This window comes from Xyrauchen texanus, chromosome 28 (genome assembly GCF_025860055.1).
Source record: "Xyrauchen texanus isolate HMW12.3.18 chromosome 28, RBS_HiC_50CHRs, whole genome shotgun sequence".
Lineage (NCBI taxonomy): Eukaryota > Metazoa > Chordata > Actinopteri > Cypriniformes > Catostomidae > Xyrauchen > Xyrauchen texanus.
In genome coordinates, this window is record NC_068303.1 from 4,638,312 (window position 1) to 4,658,256 (window position 19,945).

General features: G+C 37.7%; 1 protein-coding gene and 1 long non-coding RNA gene across 3 annotated transcripts in view; one reads left to right on the plus strand and one right to left on the minus strand.

Annotated features, from left to right (window-relative positions):
- Nucleotides 1–19,945, plus strand: part of dnmt3aa (DNA (cytosine-5-)-methyltransferase 3 alpha a) — a 55,871-nt gene that overhangs the window by 9,038 nt on the left and 26,888 nt on the right. Inside the window, exons 3-6 of one of the 2 annotated variants that reach the window (XM_052095731.1) lie at nucleotides 4,435–4,542; nucleotides 9,604–9,820; nucleotides 11,278–11,321; nucleotides 12,002–12,151. In XM_052095731.1, the coding sequence (XP_051951691.1) occupies nucleotides 4,435–4,542; nucleotides 9,604–9,820; nucleotides 11,278–11,321; nucleotides 12,002–12,151 (519 nt within the window). Of the gene's footprint in view, nucleotides 1–4,434; nucleotides 4,543–6,107; nucleotides 6,174–9,603; nucleotides 9,821–11,277; nucleotides 11,322–12,001; nucleotides 12,152–19,945 lie in introns of those variants that run through there. The other variant, XM_052095732.1, reaches the window with a different exon arrangement.
- On the minus strand, nucleotides 12,001–19,060 carry LOC127621938 (uncharacterized). Its single transcript, XR_007967921.1, has 3 exons — nucleotides 19,016–19,060; nucleotides 12,240–12,276; nucleotides 12,001–12,135 (listed from the first exon to the last, which is right to left on the minus strand). It is a non-coding gene; the product is annotated as an uncharacterized LOC127621938 (long non-coding RNA).

Sequence of the window (19,945 nt, forward strand, 5' to 3'; positions counted from 1 at the left end):
ATGTTTTCAGTCTCTGATCGTGACATTTTTTTTATTTTAGTATGGACTTGTTACCAAAGTTCCGGTACTTTTGACACCCCTATGCTGAAGCGTGATGATTTTGGACTCCGGATCAGAATTTGAGTCATCATTGAAACATCACTGAAAATGTTTAGTCATTTCAGCTGTGAATGTGTGTGTAGTATTCTAGATGGAGGGTAGAGGACGTGGAAGGAAAAACAGAGAGAGAGAGAGAGAGAGAAAGAGAGGCGCTGGACCCAATAGATTCATTTCACCAGGGAACTTCCTCTTGTTCTCGGCCCCTGTCTGGTTGCTTGGCAACAGCAGTGGCCCAAAATAACCCGCTGACGACAGAAATAATCTGAAGATGACAAAACCAGACAAAACCTGTCTCAATGCTCTGATGTAATTTCTTACTATTCTCTTTCAAAACGCTGCTATTTTTGATGTGTAGTATTTGGAGTCATGTGTTTACTACTCTTACAACTTACCCACAAACCTGTAGTACAGCGTTTACTACCCCTTTTCTTCTATATTATCATAAAAGACTTTTCTAAATCATCCCACAGTTAATAACACAGTTATAATGTGATGTCACATAAAAAATAAGACTATAGCAAATACTAATAGTTATCTGAAATAAAAAATGTTAACTCTGTTTTAATTATGTTATCGTTCTGTCTAAACATTGTCATAAAAATATCAAGTGGTCCTAATTAAACAGTCCTTGAAATGTCACATTTTGGGATCATAATTGAAATATATTTGTTCTTTAAACTTTGACTTTGAGTACTACAAACTCAAAATGATCAATTACTGAAGTGCAGCTGTGTAGAATACCCATAAGCCCTTGCACTTAAATAAATTCTGTATGTTTGGTCAAGACAGTATACAGTATATGCACCACACTGATACTGATTCTGTAATATACTGCTAAATGATATTCTATAGTCACATCCACACTAATCCATTTTCCTAACGCCATCGTTTACCAAAGTATGCAGTTATGGAGAGCGTTTCAGTTTTTAGTGGATGAAAACGCTGTTCCAGTGTGGATGAGAAGCATAAACTTAGTGAAACGTATGCATTTTAAAATGAAAACATCTTTGAGTAGACTTGTGTAGTTCACCAAAGTGGCATTCAACTTATCACAATGTATATTCAGGACATTACTGATGTAAAAAACAGCACCATCACTGTTCGAAATAAGTCATTTTTGATAAAATCTAGACAGCCGCCATCAGTCCAACACCTTATCCTTGAGTAATCATGCTAAAATGATCATTTGGTACTAGAAAATCACTTGTCATTATATCAAACACAGCTGAAAGATATTTGGTTCATTAAATGAAGCTTAACATTGTCTTTATTTATTTTTGAGTTATGCAATATGATTATAGACTGGCATGTCTTATATTTAAATTTACATTTACATTTATGGATTTGGCAGATGCTTTTATCCAAAACGTATATATATATATATATATAGAAAACAAAAAGAAAAGGTTAGAGTGGGCAAATAAACACAGACATTGGACAACAGATAATTGGAAAAGAGTGTTATGGATCTAAACCCCATTGAGCTTTTGTGGGATCAGCTAGACTGTAAGTTGTGTGAGAAGTGCCCGACAAGACAGACACATCTATGTCAAGTGCTGCAGGAAGTGTGGGGTGAAAGGTCACCTGAGTATCTGGACAAACTGACAGCTAGAATGGCAAGGATCTGCAAAACTGTCATTGCTGCACATGGAAGATTTTTTGATGAGAACTCTTTGAAGTAGTTTAAGAAGTTCTGAAACGTTTTTCAAATTGTAATTGTTCAAGTTATTAATGTCCTGACTATACATTGTGATCAGTTGAATGCCACTTTGCTGAATAAAAGTACCAATTTCTTTCCATAAGAGCAAAATCTGTACAGTATTCCAAACTTTTTGCTGCCAGTGTATAATTTTGTGTTTTAGAAATTAACAACATTTTAGGTCCCATTTCATGTCTTTAACTACTTTGAGCTAACATTAAAATACAAACAAAACAATTTATTCATTGTGTAACTACATATTGTTCTGCACAATTCTCGAATTTGGATTTGCTGTAAGGAGTGAGTGGTGGTGGTGTAGTGGGCTAAAGCACATTACTGTTAATCAGGAGGTCGTTGGTTCAATCCCCACAGCCAGCACCATTGTGTCCTGGAGCAAGGCACTTAACTCCAGGTTGCTCCGGGGGGATTGTCCCTGTAATAATTGCACTGTAAGTCGCTTTGGATAAAAGCGTCTGCCAAATGCATAAATGTAAATGTAAGGGTTGGGTTAGGGGTTAAGGTTTACAGATGTAATTAAATGCAGGTACTTGAAATAGAAGTACAATGCAGCAACACATATGCACATTATATGTATATTGTATTAAATGCTTAACTCTTTCCCCGCCAGCGTTTTTAAAAAAAGTTGCCAGCCACCGCCAGGGTTTTTGACGATTTTCGCTAAACTTTAATGGCCCGCAGAATATTTTCTTCCATGAATATATGAAGATGCTTTATATCAAAATAAAGATCTGAGCCTCTGCTTTTAGGCAAAAAAAAAAACGATTTTATTTTATCTTCATTTGTTCTTTTTTTATTGCCACTTGAACAGAGGTAGGTTTTGTCAAAAACAACATTTCGGACAAAAAGCTGAGAAAAAGGCATTTTTATCAAACAAGTGCTTTAGTATTAGTATGGTGTTCCACTTCACGTTTGAGACGATCGCAGTCTGTTTCTTTGATCAAAGAGTTGCATACTCTTTCAAAACATGCGCGCGGGTCTTCCTTACCACCTAAAACACGGATACCCGGAAAATTCTGTGTTTGGCGGGGAAAGAGTTAAGTACACAGTAGTCATAGATTTTACATTTTCTACACTCTTTAGTAAAACATATATTTTTCCAGTTATGCTTTGATATTAAATATTTTATCAGCTAGATTTTGCTCTTGTGAAGAGCTGGTATGGATTACACATTTTTCACAAGCCATAGTGAACTCAAGCAACCAGACGGATCAGTTTTGTGAAACGAATCAATCATTGAAAACATCAGACTCAAAAGAACTATTTGTCACAAATCTGACATTGCGTTCATGAACTGAGAGCTATGGCGGATCGTGATATTCAGTGAATAATGACTAAAATTTTGATCTGTTTCTCACTGGCTTTGGAAGACTCAAAATATAGGGCATGATTCATATGGATTACTTCTATGATGCTATTGCATACTTTTTGAAGCTTGAAACCTTCAGTTCCCTTTCAGTGTAATTTGGAAAACAAACAGCACAATCTTTAAAATGTTTTGTTCAATGGAAACATTTGGAACAACATGAGGTTAAATAATGACAGAATGTTCCATTTTTGGTTGATATTTAATGACTATAAACATCCAGACATGTAGGTTACACACACACATTGGTGACCCTTGACCTGTGGGAACTGATTTAACTTCATCTAGTTTCAAAGGTTAAGCCAGAGTAATTTAGGAGATAGAGACCCGCAAGTTCATAAATCTCCACGTGTGTGTGGTTTGCTCTCATGGTGTCTGTGTGTGTGTGATAAGACTAGTAAATAAAAAACCTCAGTCGACACATGGCTGATAGGATTGTTGCCAGGGAAATGACCTCATGGTTTATTCAGCAGAGCAGCATCATGACCTCCTGGAGACAGTTGCTAAGCAGTATTTTCACCTTAGTAACCGCTGTCTCCGACATCCAACTGGATCCCAGAGAGAGTTTAGATGGATTGTGTGTGTGTGTGTGTGTGTGTGTGTGTGTGTGTGTGTGTGTGTGTGTGTGTGTGTGTGTGTGTGTGAATCTGTGCTTACTACATAAGTAATAATATTAAGAGCAGTGCTAAATATGCATATAAGTCCTTAAAATAAATTACTATTACTATTAAAAAAAAGCTATTACTCATATTTGGTGTTAGTGATTTGAACAAACCCCTTGTCTTAAGTATTACACGTCAGTGCATAACTAATCTCACACTGTACTAAAGACAAAAATTATACCTCAAATCATGCGTTTTGTTGAAGAAATGTGTGATCAAATGTACTATTTTCAGGTTAACAAAAAAACTTTAACACTGAAGGAGGGAACTGAGCCATAAATAGAGACCAGAATATCATAAAGACTTGGGGATGGACTGTTTTGATTTTGGCCAGTAAGCAAAAACCTAGCAACCACCCACAACACCCTAGAATCATTGTGGTGACGTTTACACGGCCACTCACATTTTCTTCAGGAAATGTAACAATCTATTTTTATTTATTTTTTTGTTAAATAATACCAATAAAAAGAAAGAGAGAGAATGTTTACTCCTAGGATAACCTTGAGACTAGCACAGACATTCACAGTAGAGAAACAGAGAGTGAGTTTGTGTGTTTTGTTGTTATTCTAACGTTTGTTTCCTTGTTTTAGAGTCCAGAGGCGAAACAGGAAGTGTGTGAGGTCACACAGGAAAAGAGTGAAAAAGACACACCGACACGGAGAGTCGGACGGCCCGCTCGGAAACGCAAAGCACCAATTGTGAGTTCACACAAACATACACTGCTGATTGACACATAATGTACATCAACACATACATAACACAAAACCAACTGTTGAGCAAACACCTCATGAGATACAAGATACATGCTTTTTATGTATGATTAAAGGGATAGTTCACCCCAAAATAGAAATTGCATCATTATTTACCTGTAAATAACCAAACCAAACCTGTATGCTGTTATTTTTTCCATGAAAATGGAAAATGTTTTACACTTTCACATACAAGGACAGTTCACAGTGACCAAGGCTGTCAAGCTCCAAAAAGGACAAATAAACTCAATTAATGTTCCATAGAGTCTTGCATGATATTATAAATTAAAATGAATTTTAATCACTTTTAACAATCACAAAATTAGAAACGGGTTTGACAACAGGTTTGGCGTCATTGCCATTTCATGTGTAGTAACCTAAAGCAACTTGCTAGTTCGAAAATGTGGAATTGGCAATTAGATTTAAGAGCTGCAGTGGAGGGGAAGTATATCAGTGGATAACAACCTAAATATTGGTTTTATAATTTTAAAAAAAGTATTAATATAGAATTATTATTATTATTATTTAATCAGAAATGTTTTAATTAATGCAATTATAAAAAAAATATATATATATATATATATATATATATATTTTTTATATATATATATAATATGTTTGTTATTATATTACAATAAAAGTATAATTATTAATCATTTATAAATAATACAAATATAATTTAAATGAGATATAGCATAACTATATATAAAATATTAATACATAATATAAGTATAAGTAAAATAATTCTAAATAATATATATACATAACTTTATTATAATTATTATAAAATAAAATATAATAATTGTATAATATATCTGTGTAAAATGTATATTTATTTTATGCTTATAAATATTATAAAATTAATATATTTTATATTATATTTTTATAATTATTATACATTTATTTTATAATTTGGTTCATTTTTTTAATAAGTTGTATGATTATTATTGTAATTTTATTTTATATAATTAAAAATATTTGTATATTATATTAATAAAATAAAATATATATATATTTAAATTATTAACATAATATAAAATATTTTTTATTATGTAAAAACAATATTATAATAATAATATGAATCATTTATCCATAATATAATTATTTTAATTATAAATAACATAATTATATATAATATAATTATAAATAATAACATTTTTATTAGTTGGGTATTTGTTTTTATTTATGAATGTTGTTTATTATTTTCCTTTTTTGAATTAACAATTTTTTAAAGCCCAAAATGAAGTGTACACACAGACAGAAACTTACATTACTCAATTCATTAGCTCACTAAAGTTCCGCTAGTGTGTCACACTCTCTAATCATTAGCCGTCAGGCATCGCTACATCTGTGACTGAACTTGCAACCCTTGCGGCCCCCTACGCAGTGCTTGGAGCATGATGCCACCTTTAAACAAACTCTATGAGAAGAACAGGAAACTGTGGCTGCTGAAAATGTGGTCACATGACTAGATGGGAGACAGAAAGTGTGGAGGACAGACAGACAGATGCAGAGGCAGGTAGAGTTAGCCAAAGAGAGAGGAGGTGTCGTGTTTTGTCGCCAGTAGGTCTCTGATGATGGTAAGTTTGTTTGGATGTCTCGTTAGCCATTTTAGAGGAAAATAACTGATCTCAGAGATTACAGCTTTTCTGTGCAAGAACAGATGCTGAAGGTTTGTACAGTATCTGCTCTAATAGGAATGAAACACTCATGTACAGTACGAGTCAAAAGTGTGGACACACTTGACTGAATGTTTCGCAGGATCTTAAAGACCTTTTGATCTAAGGTCTTGAAATTACTTGGAATTAATTTGAAGAAAAAATATAAATTGTGCCTCCATATGAAGTTCTTTAAAAGTCAATAAAAAAAACTTTTTGGCTAAGTGAAGAAAAACAATCAGCCAACAAGTGTTCAGCATGCATGTGAACTTCTTGATACTGTTATCTAGAAGATGTGTTCTAGAATGTTCATGTTGCTTTTTCTTCATACAATGAAAGCATGCAGTGACCAGCGGTTGTCAAGCTCCAAAAACGACAACAGAGCATCATAAAATTATTATGAGGTAGTCCATATGTCTTGTGTGTTAGATTCCAAGCCTTCTTAAGCGTACAATAGATTTGCATTAAGAACAGACTGAAATGTTATTTGTTATTTAGTTAAAATTCCTCCGTTATAGGTTGCAAATCAAAGCAGCCAATTAGAGGACAGGGAGAGAATTTATTTTCTGAAATAGTTTAGCGTTCCCTCGTGATACCAATGGGTTACTGTAGTAAAACCATGTTTCATTTTCGGCATCGATAAAGGTATTGCGAAGGAACTCAAAATAATTGCGGGTGAATGCATAACTATTAAGAGGGAATGCAAAATCTTTTCTAAGGGAGCGCTCACACCATTCCCAGGGAATTCTCTTCAAACGTGCTCCTCGATAACAGTAGAAGACAGTTCACGCTAGTGTTGTCAAAAATATCGATATTTCGATAAATATCGATACTGAAATATCTGAACGGTACCAATACTAATTTCCCTAAGTATCGATACTAGCCGAGCTGTCACTTTCACTTCTCTCCAAAGGCGCGTTGACAAACACCACACACACTCGCACTCCTCTCATTCGCTCTGGTTAAATAGCAAAAGTGAAGTGAATGTAAAGATCGCGAGTGCATCGCGGCGCCCAGCGACCAGTTTTGTTTGATAAAGAACACAGCAGGAGTGCTATCTGGAAATATTTTTGATATGAAGCCAGACATCCCAAGTCTCCCGGAAGTTCTGGGAGTCTCCCGCATATTGATAGCTTCTCCCTGATGCCCGCAATTTAGTTCAAATCTCCCGGAATCTATAGCGCACATGCGAGACAGAACATACTGCACGCATAACATAGATAGCGCGCACACAACATACATAGCGCGTGCACGGCAGAGAGGGAGAGAGCGAGAGACCTTATGAAAGCTAGTCAACCCCAACCCCCCCCTTGACGTTTAAGTATCTTTTGTTGACATTGAGATTGGATTTGATTTGACTTGGAAATACAAAAGATTGCACTTTTTATTTACTTGCACTTTATTGGTTTTTGAATGTATGGCAATCTGAGAGGCTTTTGAACAAGTGCAATACCTCAGGACATTTTGTTCATGTAAAATATACCTCATTGTCATGTTCTAGACAGTTCTACCCTCTTAATATTGTGGCAGTTTTTTTCTCTGTGGTATCGAAAATGGTATCGAATATCGATATTTTTCAAGGTATCGTATCGAAGTTAGAAATTCTAGTATCGTGACAACACTAGTTCACGCTAATGCTCGTTAAGAACTACAGAAAGCTGCGCTGGAGCGTTTGATGGATGGCGTACAATTTTTGACGGAATGCATACTAAGTTTTTTGAGGGTGGGGAAAGCACCGGGTCAGATTGAAATCAAGTTGGATTACAGTGAATTGGAGAGAGCGACTGTTGCGTTTTTGTTGCATGTTCTTGCATATAGCTTGCTTGATTTGCTAGAAGCGTTTGCCTTCATGTACTTGTGTATAGTATGTTTCGGCCTTAGTCATTATCCAAAGGGAATGAATGAAGAATGTGTGTGCGCGCTAGGGTTTGAAACACCTGTAGTCCATTTGAGGTTTATAGAGTTTCTCACCTGTTGATTAAAGAAATCAGTAGCAGTCCAAGTGAGTCGTAACCCAACACCATTCCCACTAATTAAACCAGCAACCACTCAAATGTGTGTGTGTGTGTGTGACTGCATTCATTCATGCATATGTGTGTATTGTGTGCATTCATGTTTAGCGTGTGTGTTTGGCATCCATTAATTCACAGACAGTAGTAAAACTCACACCAGCCCTCGCTGTACTGAACCAAAGAGAAGTTTTATTGTTCATCATAAAGTTAGCAGACAGCATCACACCATAGGACGTCCCAGAGAACAGCACCCTACCTTCTAAACATTTAATTTATTTCCTGCTCATTTATAGTAGTTATAGTATAGTACTTATGAAGAGGTCATGAATGCTTATGAAAAGTTAAGAATACATCTATAATTAGGGCTGGGAGTCGATTCCATAAAGCATCGATTCTTCGATTCCGAGGTGTTGGGAATCGGACTTTGTTGCCAAAGCTTAAAGCCCGCTCCGGGAATAAATTTTTGCCTTGGGGCGTGACTAGGGGTGGGTTAAAATATCGAGTTTACGATGCATCGTGATCGATTCTTACATCCCAAGATCTATCTTTTACTCAAAGCGCAACCCTTCACTACAATGAGAAAAATTCACACTCACCAAAATTCGCGCCATGCGACAAATGTATATATTTGGATAGTAAATGTTTACATTTCACTTATCAGTAATTGTGTCGTATGGGGTGAGATCCTTTCACAGGGTTTTGAGAGACAAAGTTGTTCCGAGTGTCCAAAGACGAGATCCAAGCGACACATTTGTCATTGATTAATGTCTCTTTTAATATCCTTTCTGTTCTTTATAGTCAGTTGTTGATCAAAAAAATTGAAATAAACATTTAATTAGAATCCTGCATGGCACAGATGAGATAAAGCATTCGAGTCCTCTCTTTAACACGTGCTCATTTACAGACGCTCTTTACAGAAATGCAGGTTTTCGTATAGGGACATTACCGGTTTTAGTACATGTTCAACAAATGAATGTAAATTCTTGCAAATAGTACAAATTATGCACTTAAACAATAACCATGTAATAAAAAATTATATGTGAAATAAAATATCTTATTTATTGATTGAATACAGGGATTAGTTCATTTTTAAAAAGCCAAAATGTGACCAAAATTATTAAAAAGTAATAAAATATAATTAGTAAAATAAATTTGTGTAATGTACCTTGTTAGAAGGTCCCCCAAGTCCCTGTTGCATGAACATTCATATAATGACTTTTGTCCGCTCTAAGACATGCATACACACTCATATCACCCAGCACTGACATTTGAATCTGTGCAGCATTCAAAGAGTCACTTGTTTGATTCCGCCACCTCATCTGCTTTCTCTGTTCTGACAGGTGGATAGTTGCGGCCGCGTGGCCTGTATGAAGCAGACTGGGTGTAACGGCGAAACAGAGAGGCGGGTTTCACAGAAAAACCTTGAGCGGAATGACTCCTCCCCTGACTCTGCCCACCACAATGGCTCAGACATTCCCCCTGGACCAGATGAAGACTCCGCCCCATCCACTCCTCGGAAGAAACGAGGGCGACGGAAACTCGAGCACCCAGAACAACGTGAGTCACCTGTCTATAGCTTGGTGAGACCAGTCTAACGTGCTGTCCAAAATGTGATACAAAGTTCGAAATACTATTAGGAGCTTGGTGAAGAGGTCATTAATCTGTTTTGATTAAACATACTTCTTCTCGGCTGTTTATAAGGGATGTTTCGTTCGGTGGAGGAACACGCCATTCCAGTGAAGATGAGAGCAAAACAAAAAAAAGTAGCGAAATCAACGTTTTAAAAAAAATAAAATATGTGCAAGTGTGGACGTGGCCCTAGACAAAGGCATTGTCTCGTGAGCCGAAAGTATGACGTAGTGATAACTACTCTGAAAATAATACATTCTGATTTTGTTAAACTAGTACAATTTATATATATATATATATATATATATATATATATATATATATATATATATATAAAAGACTTACAGTTAAAAAGAGTCATCCAAATCAAAACAGGTTATCCGCCGTTTTTTAAAATGTTGAATACTTTGGGGGCCTGGGTTGCTCAGTGGTAAAGACGCTGGTGACCACACTTGGAGTTTGCTAGTTCGAATCCCAGGGTGTGCTGAGTGACTACAGCCAGGTCTCCTAAGCAACCAAATTGGCCCGGTTGCTAGGGAGGGTAGAGTCACATGGGGTAACCTCCTCGTGGTCGCTACAATGTGGTTCGTTCTCGGTGGGGCGCGTGGTGAGTTGAGCGTGGATGGCGTGAAGCCCCCACATGTGCTATGTCTCCGTGTCAATGCGCTCAACAAGCCACGTGATAAGGTGCGCGGCGGGTTCACGGTCTCAGACGCGGAGGCAGCTGGGATTCGTCCACCGCCCCCCGGATTGAGGTGAGTCACTACGTGGCCACGAGGACTTAAAAGCGCATTGGGAATTGGACATTCAAAATTGGGGTGAAAAAGGGGGAAATTCCTCTGTAACTACAAAAAAGAAAGTGGGCCACGGTCTCTAATGCTTTCTGCCTGTCAATCGTTTTATGCGTTTGCATAGTATTGTAGTTGCAGTGAATTATTGAGGCTTAATGCCATTTTTATGCCATGTTGTTCAAAACACTTGTCAGTTGAGGGTGCTATTTTGCTACAGTTTTTGACAACCACTTCTACTGGATGTCGGTCTCAAAAAAGCATATTTGGGATCTGGAATGCAGTGTTTCAGGAAGAGGGGGTGTGGCTAATCAAACGGCTCAGTTGTGGAAATTCTAGAATGGCTAAAATTGCTTAAAGCATCTTTAATTTGACGTCCCTGCAGTTCCCGTGGCATTACGGTATAGTAAAGTGTCCAATGGATGCGCACTTCTCTCCTGGTTCAGCGGATTTCTCCAGGTATTTCTCGTCTACTGTTTTATAATAAATGGGGATTTGAACGTATTACACATTTGACACTGCTTTGGCATTCTATATTGTAGGGAAGTTTGCATGTATTCGCATACTGGGTGAATAACTTCAGTGTTTGTGTTTCAGATGTGGAGGACGACGACACCGGTAGTGACACCAGCAGAGGAGAGGTGAGGAGAAATTTCATTCCTTATGATATGACTCCTTTGAAAGGTCAAAGGAAAAATCTGAATCCATGTATTTGATTGTGTTTGCTATGGAAACTAGTTAAACTTAAACTAACTGGTTAACTTGGTCCGGTCAGATGATTCAGACAGGTCTAGTTAATACATTACTGAGCATCTGTGATTGATTAATCTACTCTTGCTAAAAGATGAAGTCAAGCGAGTGGCATAGCTAACAGGAAGTAGATTACGTGCACACAAAGAACATGAGAACATGCAGATGGAATTGCAGGCTGTGTGTTCATGTCTTTATGTCAGAGACAAACGTGTAAAGCTTTGAGTTGGCCGGGATGGTTGCTGTAAGTTGTAACACGCCAGTGAAATGTGTTTACAGACTGTTTAACACATTACAGGCGAGTTTTCCATTAACATATGTAGTGAATAAGAGTGCCTACACACTAGAGTTTACACTTCATCAGATAACACAGTGAAATCAGCATTCCAAAATTCCAGAAAATGTTTACTTTTGCTGCAACGCTTTTTGACGTATTCTAAAGAATTCAAAACAAAGAAAAGTTCAAAATAGAAGCATTTTTACTAGTGGTCTCAGATATTTGGATTCCACTGTATATATATAGTTGAGAGCTAGTAGTTGTGTTTAAGAGAGTTTTGTTTTTGTCTTGTAGAGTGATGGAGGCCGTCAGAGGGCCCGACAAGGCTGGGACATCAATCTGAGGAGACAACCCGTACAGAGAGAGACCTTCCAGGCTGGAGACCCTTATCACATCAGTCGCAAAGAAAGGGAGGAGTTGCTCGCCCGCTGGAGGAAAGATAAGGTGAGAGAGACTATCAGTTTTTAAGGGAATGTTCCGGATTAAAGGGATAGTTCACCCAAAATTGAAAATTCTCTCGTCATTTACTCACCCCCATGCCATCCCAGATGTGTATGACTTTCTTTCTTCTGCTGAACACAAATGAAAATTTATTGAAGAATATTTGAGCTCTGTAGGTCCGTACACAATGCAGGTAAATGGTGACCAGAACTTTGAAGCTCCAAAATGCTAATAAAGGCAGCATAAAAGTAATCCATATGACTCCAGTGGTAAATCCATATGTTATTATGTGCTCCAATTCTTCCTCTTTAAAACGTGTGTTATTTGAGCTGTAAATTTGAACTGTTTTCTTTTTATCATAGTACCGCTTCGACCCAATTTATCCCCTGGGTGTAATTTGAATTATATGTTTAGTACAAAAAATATGTTTTTAACGTTTTGGCTACAGATGATAGACCGTATCACAAGCTCTTTTGTAGTCCATTTTCCCCTTAACTGAGCAATCACACTCTCTTCAGAAGTTCTCCACTGAACAATCACTGTTTCACTTTCGAGCATGCTCTGAAATACGGTTTGTCTCGCGCACCACTCTCCAGCGTTTTACACACATAATTCTGATACGGTGTTCCAGCAGTGTCAGAGCGGTTCTGTGCTCGATGCGCATTAAATTAATTCCATCTTGTGCTTTGATTATGTATGTTATATACAGAACAGCTGTGCTCTGAGTTCGGTTCATGCGTATCACTAATGTGACATATAATGTGTGCTTACCGTATTGCATTTAAAGCGCTCCAGATTTACTTCAGTTGCACATTTGCGTAATTCCAAATATGTCTATTCATTACAAGCATCTAAACAAATCTATAGTAACCCCAAGGCACTAGTGTTTTCTGGACCAAGGAGGAGATAAGAGCAGGCAGTAACTCTTTCTATTGGCAAAACATGACTTAATTTTGTTCAAAAGGAATCATTTACTTGTTTGAACTTGTTCAACATGAATGCGAATGTTTTATGTAATTTTATGTTTTTTAATCTTTTAGAATTTATATCTGTGCAGTGGCAACAGTATTATTATTATTATTAGTTTTTTTTAATTGTGCAGCCTTTTAATAAAAATGTAAAATGTTTTCATATTACATAAAATAATCGTGATTAATAATCGAGATAAAAATTTGGAGCAAAATAATCATGATTATCATTTTCATCATTTTCATGCAGCCCTAAAACACTTTTATTGTGCTGTTCTGTTATTTTCCATTGGAAGAGCAGTTCTATCGGGAAGACACGCAGGCTTGAGTCAAGTTTGAGATGCCATTTACTTGATAGATGTAAAACGGTAGGTGATGTCTCTCTCTTTGGCGTAGGCCCCGTCCGGCTGTCCGAGGTAGTTGTACTCGAACCATCATGTCCTGCCGGAGATAGGAGGCAGGGGCGAGGAGCCTACCCCCGTGCGGGACAGGGCTCAACTGGTGGTGGTGGGGAGGTGGAGGTTGCAGTGTTAGCACACTGAAACAGCAATGTGATAGATTGTGAGCGGACTTATAAAGCATTGGCTTATGTGCGATTGGCTAGGAGTTAACCATCTAATGATGTGATGATGTACACCTGCTGGTCTTCCCGCTAGAACTACGCTCCACTTCCATTTACCGCTATTTATGCTTTCTTTGTTACACAAAATGGTACGAGTGGCATGAAAGGGACAATGCTGTGAATGAAGCCTGGAACATTCCTTTAACAGTACACTCGGTACATTTTTATGTCATCTTATACTTACTCTGACACCTAGTGGTGTGGATGCAGCATCATTCAAATACAAATGGAAATGCGCTTATATAGCACCTTTTTAACCTTAGCGTTCAAGCGCTTTACACTGTGACTCATTCACCCATTCACACACCAATGACGGCAGAGCTGCCATGCAAGGTGCTAGCCAGCCATTGGGAGCAACTTGGGGTTCAGTGTCTTGCGCAAGGACACTTCGGCATGTGGAATCATGTGGGCCGGGAATCAAACCACCAACCCTGCGATTAGTGGCCGACCTGCTCTACCACCTGAGACACAGTTTTCAGTTACAGTTGCCAATAATAGGGCAGTTTCTGAGATTAAATGAGTTGTATTCGGCTGGTCCTGTTATCCGAACATGGCAGGACCCTCTCCATGTAAAATAAAACAGCTTTTATAGGATTACTGATATGACTGGAGTCATCATAATTGTATGTGTTGGTCCTTTGTTGTTTTTATGTAGCACCATGGTCCTGGAAGAACGTTGTCTCGTTTTGCTGTGTACTGTACTAACTGTATATGGTTGAAACGACAATAAAACCACTTGACTTGACTTGACTTGACATGCAGTATGTTTCATAATTGCTATTAATATCTTTAGGAGTAAAACTTTAAATGAGGAAAAAATTATTGAGTGCACCTTTAAAGACAGATGGGGAGCAAAGTAAACGTGTTTCTGTATGTCTAAGGAGTTGAAAACTATTTAGAAATCTATTGAGAATGAAGTATCAGTTGAGTATGAGTTGAATGCATTATGTGCTGTGCTGTGTGTGTGTGTGTGTGTGTGTGTGTATGGGGGAGGGAGTTGTCCAGTAAAGTGAATGGAAAGTGAACATCAGTGGAAAGTCAGTTGGGTTGGTTTTCACTAAAACACTGCCTACTCGCCTCACAGGCGTTTGTGTTTGTAGTAGTAGTAGTGTGCTTGGCCACATTGTGAGGCCCTGTTTCCTGTAGAGGTGTGTGCTGTGTGTTTAAAAGGACACAATCAAAACCTGGAAGTTCTGTAAAGGCAGCAAGTCAGATTGGAACTGGCATTGCAGTCGGATTCTGCAGATTTTCTCTCAAAATCTGATTAGAAAATGTGGAGCTTCGGATAACCCAATAGAATGGTTAATGTTACTTAAAATTCTCAAAACATTGCCCTTGGACAAGATGTGAAAGGGCATCTGATTTATTCCATGTTTTGTGTATAGTGTGTGTTGGGGCTCCAGGGCTGTGGGGGTTTTCAAGGACTGCCGTGTCCTCAGCTCACCCAGCCAGGGCTGCCTCTCTTGGGAAGGGCAGCAGGGAGGAGCCCCTCCTACTTCAGCCTCTGGATCTCATCAAAATCTGGCACAGTGCTGCTCTTCTACTTCACAAAGGCCTAATTACAAACGTGTGTGTGTGTGTGTGTGTGTGTGTGTGTGGAGACTAGCACACATTTTGTGTAAAGTGATTGAGGTTATGAAGACACTATAAAGCCTAACATTATTATTTTAAAATAATTAGCGAAATGACTTTGGAAATCAACAATCTCTCTCTTTCTCTCTCTCTCTCTCTCTCTCTCTCTCTCTCACACACACTCACACACACACTGATTTATTTAAGTGTCATAAACTGTGGCCTAATTAAAGATTTCTGATTTTCTCAATGCATGGTTACCATGACAATTTTGAAATGCCTTGTAAAATCCTTCCCTTCTTAGCAAATAAATCAAACATTAACAAATCTAAACCCCACACACATATGTTTACTTAGCTGTGTAATGGGCACATGCCATGCACTTTCTACTGTTTTATATAAAGCTTATTGTAATGAGGACAGACTAACCCTCAAAGAGCATTTCAGAATAAAAATGAATGAATATCTCAATTGTTTCTCCTAAAACACAACAAGTTTAAATTTTTCTCCTGCTTCTCACATTTATTTCCTTTAGAGTGTCAGAAGAGATCTCAACAATGTCTCAAACTGTGCACAGATTTGCCAAGATACCAAAGTGTGCAATCAAATGTCAGAGATCTCAATATGAAATTAAACATTTCTTATCAAATCTTCCAAAGCCAAATTGTCTTTACCATTGAGCTTTACTATCCACATTAATTTTATAGCTAATAAACTACTAGACTGATAATGAATAACAAAGCATGCAACCTAGTTTTAAACTTCATAGCGTTTCTGGTTATTATTACATTGTGACGAGGAGGATGGCTGTGGTGTGATGGTGCACGGCTGGCACTGAATCAGCTGATCAGCGGGAGAGTGAGATAAAGGGCAGCTGGCGACGCCAGCTCAAGGGAGAGAGAGAGACGTGCGTCTGTATGTTTATGTTTGTTTATCATTAAACGTTATGTTTACTCTTCAGCCGGTTCCCGCCGCCTCTTTGCCCGTCCTTTACATGCTTACATACATGTAGCGAAAACTCATGTATTGTTGATAAATTTTATTAAAATAATGTGCAGTACAAATAAAGTAATGGAAAATTGCGATTCTGAATAAAAATATTTTACAATATTTTATTTGATGCTCCCATTAAGAATAAATCCATTGCAGTGTCCCTCAAGCAAATTAATGTTTTGGTGGTGAACTTGCGTTTGTTCTTCTCTTTTATGGTGGTTAGCCAAACATGCTTAACAAGCATTACTGCCACACACTGAACGTTCGTCACGTTGTGAGAAGCTTTGAGGTGTTCAACCATGGCCTGTTGAACCCCTTAGCGGGTTAGAGCTGCTATGACTAATTCACGCAGTGATTGTGGTGGTAGAAAGCCTATTCTGGTTGACAACCTACTGTATATAACTGTAAAAGATTATTTTATTTTTTTCTTGAGCTATGAAAGAGCAACCTCTGAGCAATAATATTTTCTTCTGGGTTGTTGACCTAATTTACCTAGCTATCTAATGTCACTTTTCCACTGCACGTTACGGTTCGACTCGCCTCAACTCTACTCGCTTTACTTTTCTGAGCTTGCATTTCCACTGCAGTTTAGTGCCGCATCAATGTGGGTGGGATTATAGGCTGATCTTCATAGTTGTGCTGCCTCTACTGCTGTGACATCATCTTAAACACAACACAAATTGACCAAAACAATAACACAACCGCTAGCTGTTAGCTACTAGCTCATTGTGCTGCATAAAGCAGTTGTTGCATGGTGATTTGTTTACACAAGTGTAACAGTTAAATTGGCCTGGTTGTTTTAGAAGCAAGCTTCCAGTAGCTGGTCAACTAAATAAAGTGACGCTTTCAAGCAGAGTATAGAGTTAACGTACCAAAATGCACCATCCTCCATCTTGGCTGAGTCCAGGGCACTCTCCCTCCCATTGCTCGATGGTTTAGATAGTGTCCATTTGGTCGAACCACTTCGCTAACGAGTGGACTGTCTGCACCTCATTTATTGAGCACGGCGTGGTTTTGCGCACAGCCATTTCTTTTTTTCACAATTCGAAAGTCACGTGAACAAATGATACTGCTATCGCTGTTACTAACTTTAAAACTAGTAGGTTCATGTTGCGTATTGGAAATCAAGTGACACTGGTAGTGACGATTCTCCCTGACCAATCAGTGATCTGCAGGATTTTGACGTCACATTTAGTATCGGCTCAGCTCTCTTGGAACCTCAACCGAGGTGGTACTAAAAAAGTATCAGGTACCAGTTACTATCCACAGTGGAAAACCCCTAAAAAAGCGATAATTTTCTCCATAGGCGAATAGATTTTTGACGATAACTTATGAACCTTTACAAACAGACCTACAATGAGCTAAGAGGTCATTAATCGATGGTGTATACTTCTGTTGAAGACATCAGCCCACATTATTTCAGCTGCATTTGAAAAATTAGCTAAATAGCTAAATTTGTTGTGAAGAACTACACTTCCCATGATCCTACAGAGAAAGATCCACCAATACAAATATTGCGGTGAACAAAGCACACCAAAAGAGCTCTGGAGCGAGCACTCACTCCCATGAGACACCACAAGCTTACGTAGTCAATTCGGAATGGACCTTCAAGACCCTAAATTTTTAATCTTACAGTTCGTACAAAATCCTTTAGTTTAAACATTGCCCACCGACATCTACGCAGTTAACTCACATAAAACAAGACTTGCACTACACATAGATAACTAATATTGGCATTATATTCATGCCATACAGCCAGAGGTGAAATGGCTCCCCCAGCTGAGCCTGGTTTCACCCAAGGTTATTTTTCTCCATTAGATTACATCTTATGGAGTTTTGTTTTTCTTGCCACAGTTGCCTTTGGCTTGCTCAATGGGTGCCTTAAGACAATCATTTTTAAGGCACTTTTTCAGTCACTTATTCAGTAGGACCTTTTCTTGAAAGCTGCTTTGAAACGATGTGTGATGTGAAAAGCATCCATTTACATTTACATTTATACATTTGGCAGACGCTTTTATCCAAAGACTTACAGTGCACTTATTACAGGGACAATCCCCCCGGAGCAACCTGGAGTTAAGTGCCTTGCTCAAGGACACAATGGTGTTGGCTGTGGAGATCGAACCAGCGACCTTCTGATTACCTTCTGATTACCACACCACCACCACTCCGAGTAAATAAAAACACGACTACACACTTAAACTACTTGTTCACACATATGCATATATATATATATATATATATATATATATATATATATATATATATTGCAATAGCATTAATATATATTGTTTCTATATTTATAAGCAACAACTTGAAATAAATTGTTTTATGTTTTTTTCTAATAGTTTTACATTTAATTACGTTATTCGCAGTGCTTCATGGGATTGTAGTTCATTCCCTCATTAAAAACGTCAAGTACGCAGTTTTGTACCTTTTGTCTTTTTGTCAGATTTTCAAATGCTTTTTTGCTTCAAATCAAAGTTTGTAATGTTGTGATTCACCTCGGTGCCGGTTGGTTTGGTTCATGTCTTTTATGGATTTTATAAAATCCCTATGGAAAAAATGAAACCAAGACAGCTGATAAAGTGGGTCCGCTTTATGCATCTTTAGTGTAATTATGATTTACTACTTTTAATTGCTAACTAAAAGAGGTTTTGTAAGATTTAGCTCAGTTCTTGTCCCCAAAATATAGCTAAGTACATGTCTACTCACACTCTTCTGTTCCTCTCTTGTCCATGGTCACTGCGCCATTCTCATTCAGTGGTGTTTTGTGGCAGACACCCTTCTGGTTCTCCGCCAGTGTTTGCAAACCCTCTTTGACCAATCAGCATGCCCAGTTGGAGTCACGTGACCTACAATTCCCAGACAAACGCTCTGGTGCATGTGTGCCTCTTTTTCTGTTTTAAAAGTCTCTTTTAAAGGTCACACACACACACACACACACACACACATACACACAGCTACCTGAGAGGGACTGCCGGTCAGACACAACAGCATGTGTGGGTACGTGTGTGCATTGTGTGTATGTGGAAAAGACGTACATTTACTGCTGTGTGTGTGTGTGTTGCGCATAGAGAATAGCGGCAGAATATGCAGACTTTGGCTGTTTGCATAAGTGTGTGTGTGTGTGTGTGTGTGTGTCTCTTTTAAGCAAACATAGGCACTGCAACTCTGTATATTTATATAGACAGAAGCTACAGTATGTTTGGAATGTAATAGTAGTTCACTACTTGATGTATACTCTTCAATATATATTGTATACTACCTACTATTTATTTTTTTTGTGTGAAACTATGCATTATGCAAAGATTACAGTTTTAAACAGTATTATGCTACTGCATGTGACCATGTTATGTTTTGTTGCATGTTTTATTTATTAGGGGATACTATGGGTACAGAAAATAAACATGGCGTAGTTTATATACTACAGTTATATTACTAATAATAGTAGTATGTGATTCTCAATATAGCCAGAGGGAAAGTTTGTGGATATTTCAGTTTTGTTTTTGTCTTTGTGTCTCAAATTGGTGCATTTATTAATTTATCAATGACTTACCATTGAGTTTAAATTTGGACTGAAAAGGTTATTTAGATTTTCTGTGATTGTCTGTGACTAAATTATTCTTATGTGCAGCATTTGTT